The sequence below is a fragment of the Sinohyriopsis cumingii genome, chromosome 16 (genome assembly GCF_028554795.1).
Source record: "Sinohyriopsis cumingii isolate HCF-2022 chromosome 16, ASM2855479v2, whole genome shotgun sequence".
NCBI classification, from domain to species: Eukaryota; Metazoa; Mollusca; class Bivalvia; order Unionida; family Unionidae; genus Sinohyriopsis; species Sinohyriopsis cumingii.
In genome coordinates this window covers 51,550,215-51,566,178 of record NC_142976.1, presented here as the reverse complement: position 1 = coordinate 51,566,178, position 15,964 = coordinate 51,550,215, and the positions used below count along the sequence as shown (strand labels likewise).

Below are 15,964 nucleotides of genomic sequence, written 5' to 3'. Positions count from 1 at the left end.
GGAAAGTTTAGTCATCTGAAAATTGGAGTGCGGGCTTGTGGAATTCCTATGAGTACTTGGGGTTTAGACATCGATCTTGAAAACCTTTTTAACGGTATTTCACCAAAATGGAAAGTCATATCAACGTTGGATATCCAACGAAAGACTTCTTATGATACATTGTTGGTCCTAAATGAAAACAGTGCAAACGTTAAACACTCTTCTTCACAGAGCTAATTTGAAAATCTTGTTATCACTGAAGAATATCAGAGATTGTTTCGATGCTCAGTAATTAAAGGTAAGAAATGGTCTTATCTTGAATTCCTTAGAGCGTTTGTTCCTTCGAGGAACTCTTTTTTATTGTATTAGTAACTTCTAAACATTGTTTTTTTTTTTTCATTTTTTCTTCTTCATCATATCCTTTCTGCTTTTCAAGGATCTCGTTGACCGTGCAATAATCGACATCCACGTAGGTAGGTCTGTTGTGGAACCTGGAAACGTCCTACACCGTATGCCCTACCCATGCTGGCTGTGGGATCAGTAAGTAATTCACTAATAAATAATTAATTAATTAATTAATGGACTCGAAATTATGAGGAAAAATACAGAATTAATACAGGATTAATTGTTTACTTTAAGACCAAACTCGAAACCCATTTTGACACAGCACGTATAATAAGATTTATTTATTTTGAACGATAGATACCTCTTTTGGACGACCACTTATGTCTCCAGTAGTAATGCTCTGTTTGAAGTAATATTCCGATGTTAGTAGGAGTGAGCAGCTAATGGTCGAGCAATACTCTCGCGTGCTCATGAAGTAGATCAAGAATGTGATCGGCGTAAAGAAGCTGAATTGTGTGATTTTTTTATGTCAGAATCGAAATAATAATTTAAAAAAGGTGTCTACTTTAAAAGACAAATGAATTTTTTAATGCTGAAATACTCCAGCCATAAGGTGTCCATATTATGTACCATGTTGAATCGTGTATCCATTCCTTTTGTAATTTTTGTACAGTAACTCGGATTCTCCACCATTTACTGTTATGAAGGTTGTATGACCATTGCATTAATATTTGGGAAGAAACGAATTGTGTAGATTCTAGGCTCCAATGATCATAGATCAATGCAGCAGGGCCCTTAAGTAAGAAAAGTATTTGTACAAAATAAATTTAATCCCAGATACTTTGAGCAAACATTGTAGACTCATTGCATGTTGGACAATCAATACCCACATTGATATTGCGGTGACAAGATCAAATGTGAAAGTCACATAAGTATCACAATGGTTCTGCATGATATAATATGGTGTTTATACATCTATTGGGGCAAGGTTTTGATTACCTTGTATATGAAGCGTGAAAGAAACATGTATATTATTTTGGTTGAAGCGTTATAATCACATGGAGAGAAAGAAGAATGAAACGATTTCCAACAAAGCATGTCAGCTCTATAAAGAGTATTGATTTATGCTTGTTTATGTCATGCATTTGATACCAGCAATATAGGTTTTGTTTATAGGATTTAAAACAAAGACTAAGGTCAGCATGAGTCAAGATCGAAAACAAAGACCACAAATTAACACATGTTATGTGATACAAACCTAGAGCACACTTGATTAATGACTTGCATTTGAGACAAAAAAGAACTGATCAATTTTAAGGTCAACAGGTTAATTTTCAAAGCCATAGTTACTAAAGCAAGACCAACTGTTTTCTCGAAATAACTAGAATTAAATATGAAAGCACAAAATCACTCATCAGTACAGTGAAACTGTTAACCTTCCCGCTAACACTACTACATGCAGTTTTCTAAACATCTGCTTAGGTCATGGAACAAAGACTAATAATATTCTAAATCTACGTTCGTTAATGTTTTGAGGCGTATAACATATGCAAACACCATGCAAGGGGATCATATAAACAATTTCTCTGATACTTTATGTAATTTCATTCCCGCTGGTGTTTTGTTCATTGTGTTTGACACCAGATTATTTTCCACGCACATATAAAACATCTGTCTAAATGTCTAAACATTTTAAGACCAAATGATTGGCATGTAAGGAAAAATGCTCAGATGTGCAAAATTGAAACACTGCACAAGCAATATTATCTGGAAGCATGAAAATTCGGAATTGTAGAAATAACCCACATGAAAAAAAATTGAAATGAATTCTCAACAATTGTAATGGATTCTAATGATTGTCATTCCCGTTGCAGGTTTGTATGGCTGATACAGCATGTGGTTCCTCTGTGCTTCATGTTGGCATGGGTCTATACAGTCGCTATGTTGGTCCACAGCATTGTATATGAAAAGGAACACAGACTAAAAGAGGTGAAATTTGTTCTGACAAATCATGAATTCTTGCAGAATTATTATGTGCCACATTATATTATTATTATTATTACTATTATTATTATTATTATTCTTATTATTTTTACAGGTCATGAAAATGATGGGCCTCTCAAACACTGTCCACTGGTGTGCTTGGCTTATCTCTTCATTTATGCAGATGACGCTAACATCCCTTGTTCTAACGTTGATGCTGAAATTTGGCAAGATTCTTCCCCACAGTAATATTGGCATAATATTCATATTCTTAGAGGCATTTGTTACGTCAAGTATAGCTTTCTCGTAAGTATTCAATGTTATCAAGAACAGTTTCTTCACACAATCTTCAGTAGACCTCTACCTCCTCGTAACTCATTAGCATGTTTTTTTTTGTAATTTGTTTCAATCTGTTAATGAAATTTTCAGCAAGGATAATGGTGATGTCATTGAGTCTAACCATACCTTACATAAAGTTCGGCCCTACACCTGGTGAAATATTGATGTTAAGAGTTTCTGTATATATGATTAAAATAAAACACAGGCTGCCAGATATCTAAGTTCATTACAATTGTTCAGCTAATTAGGAATAGTTAACAGTTACTGCTTACTAATAATAGGACATTTCTTTGCTATGGTGGTAAATACTACATAATTGAATAGTAACATGTATTAATATTTAATAATACAGACTACTTTCCTTTTCAAATAAATTGCCTAAATGCGACAATACTCATTTCTTTTATTAGATCAGCTTAACTTTTGGGATGCGCATTATCCTTGGTGAATTAGACTAAATCCAACATATATATCATTGGGAAGTATTCTTTACATTGTCCCTTGATAAAACATCTTTGCTTGTATAGCTCGACATCAGTAGAAGAAATTAAAAACAACCAACAAAAACAAAACAAGAAAATGACAAACACAAACACACACATATAAAACAACAGAAATGAAAGCATTTTCTATGTAAACATGGACACCATCCAAGTACTGTAAAGAACAAAATTTACATTATGATAAAAATGATGATCAATATTATGAACATAAATTTATCGAAAGAATCATCTCCATTTTCATAGGTTTCTCATCAGTAGCTGTTTCTCCAAGGCTCGAATTGCTGCCGCCTGGGCTGGTATTATCTATTTTGTAGCCTATGTCCCTTACATCTATGTATCAGTTAAGGAAGAAGTCACTGGAACCCTTCTAACCGCCACCATTAAGATTGTAACAGTGAGTAGTTATTTGTTTACGGCAAAAAATTGAAATTTCCAAATGAACGTAATATGTTAAATTTTCACAGAAAAAACATTTGTTTTAAAGTTATCTCTGAGAATTGCTGATTCCTGAGAAATGATATTGGTTTGCCATATTTTATTGACATTGTATCCACATACAGTATTGTTCAATTTCAATTTGTTTAGATGTGTGAACTGTGCTTTAAATGTAAATGTTACTACACATCGAGTGAACAAAACAAAACCCTTTTCTCAGCTGATATGAGGTCTATAAAGATAAAATTGACGTTTACATTCTAACATTTAAGTACTGCCTAAAATTGGTTGACGTTTACATTCTAACATTTAAGTACTGCCTAAAATTGGTTGACGTTTACATTCTAACATTTAAGTACTGCCTAAAAGTGGAAAACTGCAGGGTTACTTTTCTATTATCCTTTCTTCAGTCTCTCTTTTCCACATCTGCATTTGGACTTGGCGGGAAGTATTTTCTGTTTTATGAGATAGAGGGCAGTGGTGTGCAATGGGAGACTCTCAACTGGTCGCCACTGGAGGGAGATACATTTAGTCTCCTGTACATCATACTCATGATGTGTCTCGATACGGTGCTGTACTTGCTAATTGCATGGTACATAGACAATGTACATCCAGGTAGGTTGATACATTACTGTATCATAAATTACAATTTATAACACAATTGAATAAGTCTTAAGTTGACATCTGTACCATCGGGATACACTTAAAGTAGAATCTTCCATGGGGATACACTTAAAGTAGAATCTTCCATGGGGATACACTTAAAGTAGAATCTTCCATGGGGATACACTTAAAGTAGAATCTTCCATGGGGATACACTTAAAGTAGAATCTTCCATGGGGATGCATTTAAAGTAGAATCTTCCATTCACTGTAATGATGATCTATCAGGATATCATCTGCGCTTGCTGATTTCATAATGCACTGACAACATTAAACCAACTCATAATACATTTATTTTATGTAAGAATTCATTTAGATATATTTAGGAGGTAGTTTATACTTTTGAAGAGACTATTTACATTCCTCCATGACCTGTACTTTTCTGATGCAAGTATTAAAGCATATATTACAATTTATAGATTATTAACAACCCATAATATGCAGCTATTCCTTTTCTGTATATAAGGATCGTATGGCCTTCCGAAGCCGTGGTATTTTCCTTTTCTGAAGTCATACTGGCTGTCCGGTCACGTTGATAGGCAAACGAAAACCTGCGCTAACCTCATTTGTGCATGTTGCCAAAATTGTGTTAGTAAAAGGGAAGGACTTTCGATCATAGAGGAGAATCAAGCATGTGCAATGAACCTGCAGTCAACAGGTTTGCTTTTTTCTGTCAGAAATGCTAAGGGGTACACGTTATAATGTTGGGCATAAAGATATTTAATACAATGAAATACGTAGTCAATAAAAATTTTAAAAAGTTTGCAGCAAAAAGATAAATTATTAATAAAGGTTATGAACATAATAAAACCTATCATAAATTATAATAAATATGACTTGTGCAAAGATAACGAACATTTTCAGATGCTAAAATTGTCACGACTCATAAAGCGTTTTCATCATAATTCATTCTAATATCATTTGAAGATGTACAATACAATATGTCCCCGAGAATAGTATTATCTTGCTTCAAGACATTTCATAGCATTTCTCATAACAGTGTCATCTTAAAAAAATAAAATTGATGCAAACAACTTTGAATCTAGTCTTTGTTCAGAAAAGACCAGTTCCTTTAAATAAAGTCACATTCCTATGATTTTGCATTGGCATGTAGTATTAATATTAAATATTTTAATTCTCACTTTGTTAAGCATGCATGAACAAGGTTGCACTTTAAATTCCATTTGCTAATGTTGTAGATTTAAAATCACTCTGATTTCCTTTGTTTTCTTTTCTATGTGGTTTAAAACACTAAATTTTCAGTACAGTTTAAAATGAATACAATTAAAATAGGACCGAGTACATAATAATGCATTATTAGTCTTGAACATTTAAGTATGTTTCTTGCATTGATGCTGACTGAACTTTAGTGACTGTTTGAAGCCAAAAGGACCACTAAATTCATGAAGGAAATGAATCTTGAGAACATGAAACTGTCCCCACTATTTGAAGAGTGACTTGAAATTGTTGCTTGTTAAAATGGGACATGATTTAAAACACTGAAACACATTGAAAATAAAGATAATGTTACCATTGCCAAGCATAAATTATATTTCCGACAAATAACACATGACTATATACACCGATGCTATAAATTATTTCATGTCTATAAGCTTGGTTGACATTTTTCCTTTACAGAAGATGGCAGTATCGGGTTTGAAGCTGAACCAATTCATTTGAAGCAAAGCATTCAAATTAAACATCTTACAAAGGTAAAAAGTTTAATCTGTTACACTCTAAGGCTAAAAGAATCAATTATATATTTAGAGGCCAAAGTTCAAAGCCAGTAAACCTGAATTATGTTTGATAGAGTAGATTTAGCTTAATTACTTCGATGTAATCAAACATATTGTAAATACTAAAATACCTATATTATACGAACGAATCTCCATCTACAGCCAGTTAATACTGAAAGGTGGACAATAAATTGTTAAGCATCACCTCTAAGTAATTGTCTCATGTAGTTTCCAATGTCCAGCAACAAATCAGATCATGAAAAAGAGCAAGCTTTGCCAGAGACAGGCCAATTCAGACTGAAGGAAAGATGTTCTTTTTTCATTTTGAAGCTGGGCATTGACCTTTAAGACGGAAGCTACAATTTAACATAAATATAATTCATTGACCCAAATTGTTGCAAGCAATATCAAAAGCTTTGATAACATTCTCTTAATGATTGACAATGAATAGCAAGTAAATAAAAACTAAATCTTTATTTTTGGTACATATTCTTTCTCTATTCCCTTAAGGTTTCTGTAAAGACTAGATCAGGAAAATGTAATCTAGATCAGGAAAATGTAATGCCATCCCATCATTAATTTGCTGTTAGAAATATTTTAACCTTTACATTTTATTCCATTTAATTCAGTAGCAGTTTCTATATTTTATTAAACAAATTCAACCATAAGTATGATTTTTGTGCTGTTCTGTTCAGTTGATACATCCCTGCTGTATAAACAGTTGATAAATCCCTGCTGTATAAACAGTTGATAACTCCATGCTGTACAAAGAGTTGATAAATCCATGCTGTATAAAGAGTTGATAAATTCATGCTCTATAAACAGTTGATAAATCCATGCTGTCTGCTCAACTTATAAATCACTGCTGTCTGCTCAGTTGATAAATCCCTGCTGTATAAACAGTTGATAAATCCCCGCTGTAAAAACAGTTGATAAATCCATGCTGTATAAAGAGTTGATAAATCCCTGCTGTATAAAGAGTTGATAAATCCCTGCTGTATAAACAGTTGATAACTTAATGCTGTATAAAGAGTTGATAAATCCATGCTGTATAAAGAGTTGATAAATTCATGCTGTATAAACAGTTGATAAATCCATGCTGTCTGCTCAACTTATAAATCCCTGCTGTCTGCTCAGTTGATAAATCCCTGCTGTATAAAGAGTTGATAAATCCCTGCTGTATAAAGAGTTGATAAATCCATGCTGTATAAACAGTTGCGCTAATTATGATCTATGCAACTATTGATCCGTCTTATCTGACATATATGGTGAAGGAAAATTGCAATTTTCTAATCTGATTATTCTTTTCTGATAACAGTTACAATATATATTTTAATACTACTTTCAGTTGTTTATTATTATTATTATTATTATTATTATTATTCTTCACAGATACATTCCAAAAATGAATGTCCGGCTGTCAACGGTCTCAACCTTAATCTATATGAGGGTCAAATTGTGGCTCTCCTGGGTCATAACGGAGCAGGAAAAACTACAACTATGTAAGAGTCATTTGAAGAATCTTCAAGTCATAAAATTTCAAATTAATATTCACCATTGAAGACAATTCTGCTGTAAAGTCACTATTTAATTTTGACCAAACAATCATAAAGTTTCGTGGAGTTGTCATTTCATGGCTTGGTTGTAAATGCACATTTTTATGAGGATAAAATGTCATAGGGTCTCGTAGTTTATCGTACTGTTGTTTTTGCAGTCATGAGTTTTAATTTCATGGATATTACTTACTCACAGTATGCAATCGTCATTATATATACAGCACACAATTGCCCCTAAGACATTTTCATCAAATACTTTGTTTCCTTTTTGTTTAGAGAACAATACATAATTGTTATGTAAAGTAAAGTAGAACAAAGACATCTATGTCATGACCTGGATTATACATGCATATTTTTATTTTAACTGACATCATTTAATTTGAATATTTTTAAAATTAGTATTGAAATATTCATTAAGTGTAACATATATACATACCCAGTAGTTCTGGTTTCTAAGTACATATTTATTATGATTAAATTGCACATCTAAAGTATCACTTGTCTAATTGATTATTCAATTAATATATATATATATTATTTCAGGCAGTGGGATTTTTTGCATAATGACAAATTGTTGGTGGCATAATGGGTACATTTGAATTATATATATTTGAATTGCAGAACTTGTTGCCAATATCCATATTGATTTCATATCAAACAGAAAAATGTATCAACTTACAATAATAGCTCCAGCAGATCTTTTTAAAGATGTTCCTTCCGTGAAATGGTCAGTGTATTGCACAAAAAAGTAAAGAAGCTATAAATAGATAAATGGCTCATGTTCTAGTGTTCTGTTCATTTTCTCAATAATAGGTCCATTTTGACGGGTATGTACCCACCGTCCTCTGGTTTTGCCATTGTATATGGGCTTGATATACGGACAGATATGGATGCCATCAGGCAAAGCTTGGGAATGTGCCCTCAGCACAGCGTTCTTTTCAACAAGTGAGTAAATGAAAGTAGAATATATTTTTCCTTCCAAAACAACATGCCACTTTATTGATTTGTTTCATTTTGTAAATTCTTTTGCACAATAAAAACCTTCGAGTAAGTTGTATTTGTTTCCCGGAATCAATTACTTTAGAACGAAAGATTAAGATCTCAAGCTAACTAAATTGTGAACATAGACAAAATAAAATTATGCTAGAAATATGAAAAGCATTAGTGCAAATGTCATATGTCTTGATACTCATGTTCTCATATTCATACAAACAGCTTTGATAAACAATTCACTTGAATCATGTCGCATAAATTTTATCCAGGTATGCTAGGTATTGAAAATATTGTATTTTACTTGCTGTCCCAGGGATTGGAAGAAACAAAGTCTTCTCATTAGCTGCTGAAATCCGGCTGTTACGATTTTGTGGTCTTAAACTAAATAACGTAATAGAGCAAAAACTAGCATGTTTAGTAAAATTCAACAAATAATTTATTTCCCTAGAATACAAAGCAAAAATTAAAAAGACCTTAGTCTTTAATCCCCAAATGTAGTTATACAAATCCAAAAGTAGTTATACAAATCCCAAACCAAAAGTAGTTATACAAATCCAAAAGTAGTTATACAAATCCCAAACCAAAAGTAGTTATACAAATCCAAAAGTAGTTACACAAATCTAAAAGTATAGATTATTCAGAAGGGATTTCAGTTTTGTTCCAAATGAATTCCATTCTTCAATGTATTGATGCAGCAGTAGCCTGGAATAGTATTGATGTGCTAATAGGTCTAATGTATCACAATGATATGATCACAAATGACTCCAAATGAGTTCAGAATAATCCCAAATAGTTATTTAGTCTGAAAGTATTAATGAACACTTTGTAATATCAATGAATAATTGAAATAGATAAATTCTCTAAAATTAAAACTAAGGACAACTAAATGCATGAATCCAATTTAGATACCAAGATAGCAATGATTGATTCTGATATAAATAACTAGTATTAGAACCTAAAAACACAATATGTTGACTAGGCTGAGAATCTAACTTTTATTCTATATTATCAGCAAAATCAGGTATATTACTAAAACTGTTGACAAACACAAGGCACTCGAGGAATTCCTGACGATAAAACCAATGACCTGAACTTGAATCAAAGTAGACATGTTTAGCTGCAAATAATAATAATCTTAATATATAATCTAAATTAATTGTGTAATATGTTGTTTACAAAGCGAAAGACATTAGACAGGCAGTAGTTACAAAATTCTACCCGTAATTATAGACAAAGGCCAATAATAATACAATAATAATACAAATTAAACAAATTAAATATACATAACTGGGGGTATCCACTTCTTCCACAACTTATCACGTTGATGTTATCAGTATTATAAAGTTCTGTGTACTTTTGAATCTGGATCAAAATACTTTGAAAGTTAGTAAGAGAATTGCATAAGAATATTAGATTTGTAGGACATAAAAAAATTCAAACTGTTTGCTGCCAACATCTGAGTAGAGACATATTGTTGCAAATAGAGTCAAGCTTCCACAAATTACTGTCAATATCTGAATGGAGTCAAAATTGTAAATTCTTAATAGAAGCACTTTGTAGCAAATTGAATCAAAATCCCACTGATTACTACCAACATCCAAATATTCTTTCCAAGTATTAGACAGATACAAATATTTCACAAAACATAAATTAATCAAGAAAATAAAACTTTGTTTTATAGACTAACCGTCTCAGAGCACCTTTGGTTTTATGCTAGACTGAAAGGAATGAAGATGGCTGATATTCAAAAAGAGTCTGAGAGGTATGTAGCCCTAGGCATATCTATCTATCTATCTATCTATGCATGATTTTATTAGCTTTGAGTAATATGAATAAGTTCCAAAGGTATTCAGAATGATTTAGCTACAGAGGAAATCACTGATTTAAACCCAAAATGACTTTAAATGAATTCATGGTAATTCAAATACCGTTATTCTGTACAGTTATTATATATCCAAAGAATCTTTACATGTATGTTAAAGTACTGCAGTTTTAATGAATGATTATATTAAATATATGAATCAATCCTCTCATATAACTCTTCCAAGGTCAATATAATGTATATGAATGTTTAATTTTGCATAATAATCACATTATTTACAATGCTAAGATGTAAAAGCAAGAATGAAATACAAGGTTTTGGTATTCAAATGTTTGTGCTTGGAAACATTATTCTCTGATTGGGATATTGCATTATTTAGTTGGGTATATTGGAGTCATATTTAAGTAACCTAGTTAGATATAAGTATTGCAAGCTAATTTTGTGCTCCCTGTTTTTGAGAAACTGATAAAATAATTTCAGAATGCTTAGTGATCTTGACCTTGAGAAGAAACAAAACAGTCTAGCAGACACACTGTCTGGTGGAATGAAGAGGAAGCTATCAATTGCAGTAGCTTTCGTGGGAGGAGCTAAAACTATCATATTGGATGAACCCACGGCTGGTGTGGACCCCTTTTCAAGACGTGCAATATGGAACCTTTTGTCAATGTACAAGAAAGGTTGGACACAATCCAAAGTCTATTTTCTAATAATATTCACAGATTAATTATGTATGAGAGAGAGAGAGAGAGAGAGAGAGAGATAGAGAGAGAGAGAGAGAATGTGTGCTTGAAATATCCCAAAAGGCAACTACCATCAGTTGGGACCAAATAGAACAATTCTGAGTTTGTGTTGTTGATGTGTACCATCATTTTAGTAATAATAATAATAATGACTTTATTTAAAGAGGGTAACACAATTAGCTAAGAACTAATTTACGTTGAGGCCCTTATACAAAGAAATTTATTTATTTTATCTGCATCTCTGAAGCCACTGGACATATTGGGTTTGGAAGAATGTTATAGAGCAGGCATTTCTAATCTCAACTGGAATACTATTCCAGAGCAAAGTTCCAGAGTATTGGAAACTTTTTAAAAATAATTTCTTATTTGGTTTGGGAATTTTATACTGTTTGCTAGACATGGATAGCAGGTGGGGTGTATTGCCAGGTAGCCTATACTAGAATAGCGATTGTACATATTCAGGAGCACTATTATTGGATATCATGTACATTAATTTGGCTTTTTTCAAATGGATTCAGTCTTTAATAGGTAATAATTTTAACCTACCAGCTAAATTTTCCTTGCTTTCTTTCTGGATTGATATTAGCCCAAATGCTCTTTTTTGGAGATGTGCCAGCTTTACTTTGTTTTTACCATTTGAATTACCCCATACTGTATTACAGTAAGCTTTGTTATTTATACAAAACTTCTTGACAGATTATTAGTAATGTCAGATGCACTTTAAATTACATTCTTTAGTGAGAACCTTAGACCTTCATTCACTTTTGTGGTTTCACAAATAACACTGAAGAGACATGTCTGGACATAAAAGGGTTTGAATACAACATTGAAATATCACCAGCACCTTGAATAATTGAAATCCGCCTTTAAGAATGTTTTTGACAAAGGTTTCAAAAAGCATTGGCTTGAAGAGAAGTTAGTAAACTACTTTAAAATATTTGCTTTTATCATCGAATAAGTAAGTGTAATTCAAGAACAACAATATTCTGATTTGTAACTTGAGAATCTTGTTCTTACTACTGAGCCACATCCATGTCTGTGTGAGTGTGTGTCTAATTGTGTGTGTGTGTCTAGTTGTGTATGTGTGTGTGAGTGTGTGTCTAATTGTGTGAGTGTGTGTGAGTGTGTGTTTAATTGTGTGTGTGTGTGTGTGGTGTCTGTGTGTATGGGGAACGATACTTACAAAATATTTCTTCATTATCCAGGTAGAACAATTCTCATTTCCACACATCACATGGATGAAGCAGAGGTCCTTGGAGACAGAATAGCTATTATGTCGTCTGGCCGATTGGCTTGTCTAGGATCTTCTTCATTCTTACACAACACTTTTGGTGGAGGCTATAGATTGCATGTACTGAAAATACAAAGGGAACATGACCGTGAGTTCTTTTAGTAGTGTCTTATTGAATGTCAGTATGGGTGAATTCTAAACTTAAAATATTTGCACGTAAATTTTACGTTGGAATTACAGGTTCAGCACTCATCTGTTGCTAATAATATAAAAGAATAAACATATATTAAGTTAATCATTGCAGCCTGAGACACACAATAATTACTGTAAATGTATAGACAAAACACATCCTTTGATACATTTGAAATTATCAATGTTTTGCGATTGAGTACAAGAAATAACTATTCCTGATATAACTGAACCCTCTAAAACTACTAGCATGACACTGAGAAAATGATTTCTGGACTTAATTTCCAAACTGAAAAAGTTCACTGAATTTATACATTGTCTGGAGACTTTTACCATCTGGGATTCTACCAGTGATCATTTGATCTGTTTGATACAGAGACAATGGCTAATTTGTGTTCATATTACTTCTTATTTATGTTATAAACATTTGGAAGGTTGTAGGTCTTTATAAAATTAATAGTTGTCCATTACTGTATGAACTGTGTAATTTGTAATAACAATACACTTGGCGAGTAGTATATTCCTTACATACTGACAGGCATTTATTATTAAATTCAGTTCTCTCTCTCTCTCTCTCTCTTTATATATATATATATATGCACACACACACACACACACACACACACACACACACACATATATATATATATATATATATATATATATATATATATATATATATATATATATATATACATATATATATTTCAGATTCACAGGGTGTGATGGAAAGAATGGACAGAGCTGAAAACGAAAACACTTGTAAACTGACACTGACCATAAAGACACATGTTCCTAAAGCAAGAGTTATATCAGAATCCATGGAGGAAATTCATTATGCCTTTGGAAAAGACGACAAGATATTACCAAAATTAGCAGATTTATTTGAAGTTCTGGAGAATAATTTAGAAATGTTTAACATTAAAAGCTATGGAATCACAGAAAGCACGATGGAAGATGTGTTTTTAAATGTGACAGCAAGGAGTATGAAAGGCAATAATGGTGATGAGATGAATCAAATAGGTATGCACTGTATTTAAACTTTAATGTTTTCTCAGTACGTTATCTTTCAAATACAGGGTAGGTACATCACTGCAACCTGATCTTCCTGTATGGTACGTTGCCCTTTCTGGGACGGACTCTGCATTCTGTGAGGGCATTCCAGCATTAAATGTCCATAAATCTGATAATTACATTTGATAGCATTTACATATATTTATCTGGCATCACTGGATTTATATCTTTCAATTTCAGTGCCAATGTTATCTTAAATGCTCCAGATAATTGCATAAAATGCCTCCTCTAGTAGAGGACTTTTGTAACACTGAAAAGAAACTCAACCACACTTGAAATGATCGAAGAGATAACAACCAGCCTGTTCTATCTAGTTATCTTGTAATGATCACTTTGCTAGATATAAATAAAATGACTACTAGATCTATGCTGAGGTTTGGACCAAGACAAAGATATTCCAGTCAAGGGGTTACCTAATTTGTCTCCCCATGAGGCTCTGCCAAAGGGATACCAAAAACTTAATCCCACAATTGGGATTTCCTTGTCTTGGTACAAATACTGACATAGATTCTTTTCCTTACTCAGTTGTTTTCAGTTAAATTAAAATAATCCTGGACTTTTGCAATATAATTTGCAGATTCAAATCTCAATATTCAACAGGTAGTATTATTGTCTCTCACCCTGTATAAAGGTCATAAGATTTTGCCTTCTTTTATCAGATATGAACAATAATCTAAGTAGGATCTAAATATGTATGTTTCTCTTAGAAAAGAAACAAAACATTATGAAAAGAAGAAAATGAAAACAAGTTCCAATTTGTAACTTGTTGTATGTATTGCGCAGTGAATATCTTGAGCCACATGCTTTCATTTTGAAGATGAATATGTTAATGAGGGTAACAGAGTGACCTGTCGACTCTAAGTGGAAACGTTCTACGCATTAGAAAATAAAAGATAAACACATTAGATATTAAGACTGTATTATCACATTTAATTGATGTCATATGAAAATAACTATAAATAATTAATATCTTTTATAAGGTTAAATTTGAACTTTCGTTAATTCTAATTTGGAAATGCTCAATGGTAGGCATCTGTACGATACTGTGCAGTACAATAGGTCTACAGGGTACAGTCTAACGAAAGTGTGTAATGACATCAGGAAATGTCTAATTCATGACTTTCTTGGAAATTTAGATTTTGTTCTGTCCTCAAAATATGGTACGTTTTGCTATTGCTAGTGCAATGACATGTACAATGAAATCTTCTTGTGGAATATCATGTGGACTGATGAATGGACCACTCTGGTTGTTAAGTGCAGGAGTTTTCATGTGCAATCACACTATTATATTTGATTTTACTAACACATTTCTGGTTTTTGCCAGCTTTGCACATTTATAACAAATCCGTCAGCACAGCAGAAGACATCAGGGGTTTCTTAATAAAAGTAGTTCCTAGTGTGTGGACACAATAACTGAAATGAGACATCTGAGATAACTATCTGAGATAGGAAAAGTAAGGTTAGCAAAACAGGTAGATTTCTCCATCACATGGGTGATAACATTGAATCTCAGCAAAGTAATTGGGAGGGTTATGTTATTGGCAAATAAAATATAATTATTTCAGCAAAATCTCGTTGTCCATAACATGGTTTGCTGGAATGCATTAAATCATTTAATCTGTATTTATGCTTCACTAATTCATACTAACATTTTGAGGTTTGTGCTGTTTTAGGTGACTTAAGCATTGGGTAGAGAATTTGTATGATTTTAAGTTGCTGGAGCTGCTTTCAAGACTAACAAGGTAAAACTGATGAATTTATGAATGATATCACCATTTTGTAAATGCGTACATTTAATGCAGAATACTTATTGTTACTAAAATCAGAACATACAAGGTATGCTTTAATCTAGAATTTCCTCCTCATGTATCTGAAGTTAAATTCTACAGATTACGTGGAAAGTACCGATGGTTCAGGAGATAAATCCGTGTCTCATCCAACACCCGAAGACATTCATGGTGTTCAAGTATGTATTGATGTGTCCTGCAGTAGTCAAAATATGTCCCACAATGATGGACACACAGGAATACAACATGATGGCTACATAGGTAAAATTCAAATTTTTACCTAGAAATAAAAATATAGAACTAAGTTTCATACGGTCTGGAAAAATGTGTATGAAATCATTTAGTTTCTTTCTTTGCGAATAGAGAAACAAACAGAAATGAAAATATATTAGTACACACTGAATTTGATAACAGTCTCATGCAGTTTATATTCTTTTCTATTTACAATTAGCAAAGAGTCTACTATAATTTCTGAACTAAACCTAACAAGATTCACCTGCTTCATGATATAGACTGATTTAAGGTTTCAATATTGTGTTTTAGAAAGGCATGAAAGAGTATAAATGGTTATATTATAACAATACATATAG

General features: G+C 32.4%; 1 protein-coding gene across 1 annotated transcript in view; it reads left to right on the top strand.

Moving 5' to 3' along the window:
- The window catches only part of LOC149780395 (ATP-binding cassette sub-family A member 2-like), an 86,765-nt gene that overhangs the window by 26,580 nt on the left and 44,221 nt on the right, over positions 1-15,964 (top strand). The window contains exons 11-24 of the mRNA XM_089937318.1: positions 416-519; positions 2,199-2,313; positions 2,423-2,613; positions 3,393-3,543; positions 3,995-4,199; positions 4,713-4,904; positions 5,885-5,958; positions 7,375-7,484; positions 8,352-8,483; positions 10,213-10,293; positions 10,834-11,030; positions 12,299-12,472; positions 13,225-13,536; positions 15,477-15,635. Coding sequence (XP_089793444.1) covers positions 416-519; positions 2,199-2,313; positions 2,423-2,613; positions 3,393-3,543; positions 3,995-4,199; positions 4,713-4,904; positions 5,885-5,958; positions 7,375-7,484; positions 8,352-8,483; positions 10,213-10,293; positions 10,834-11,030; positions 12,299-12,472; positions 13,225-13,536; positions 15,477-15,635 — 2,197 coding nt within the window. The remainder of the gene's footprint in view (positions 1-415; positions 520-2,198; positions 2,314-2,422; positions 2,614-3,392; positions 3,544-3,994; positions 4,200-4,712; positions 4,905-5,884; positions 5,959-7,374; positions 7,485-8,351; positions 8,484-10,212; positions 10,294-10,833; positions 11,031-12,298; positions 12,473-13,224; positions 13,537-15,476; positions 15,636-15,964) is intronic.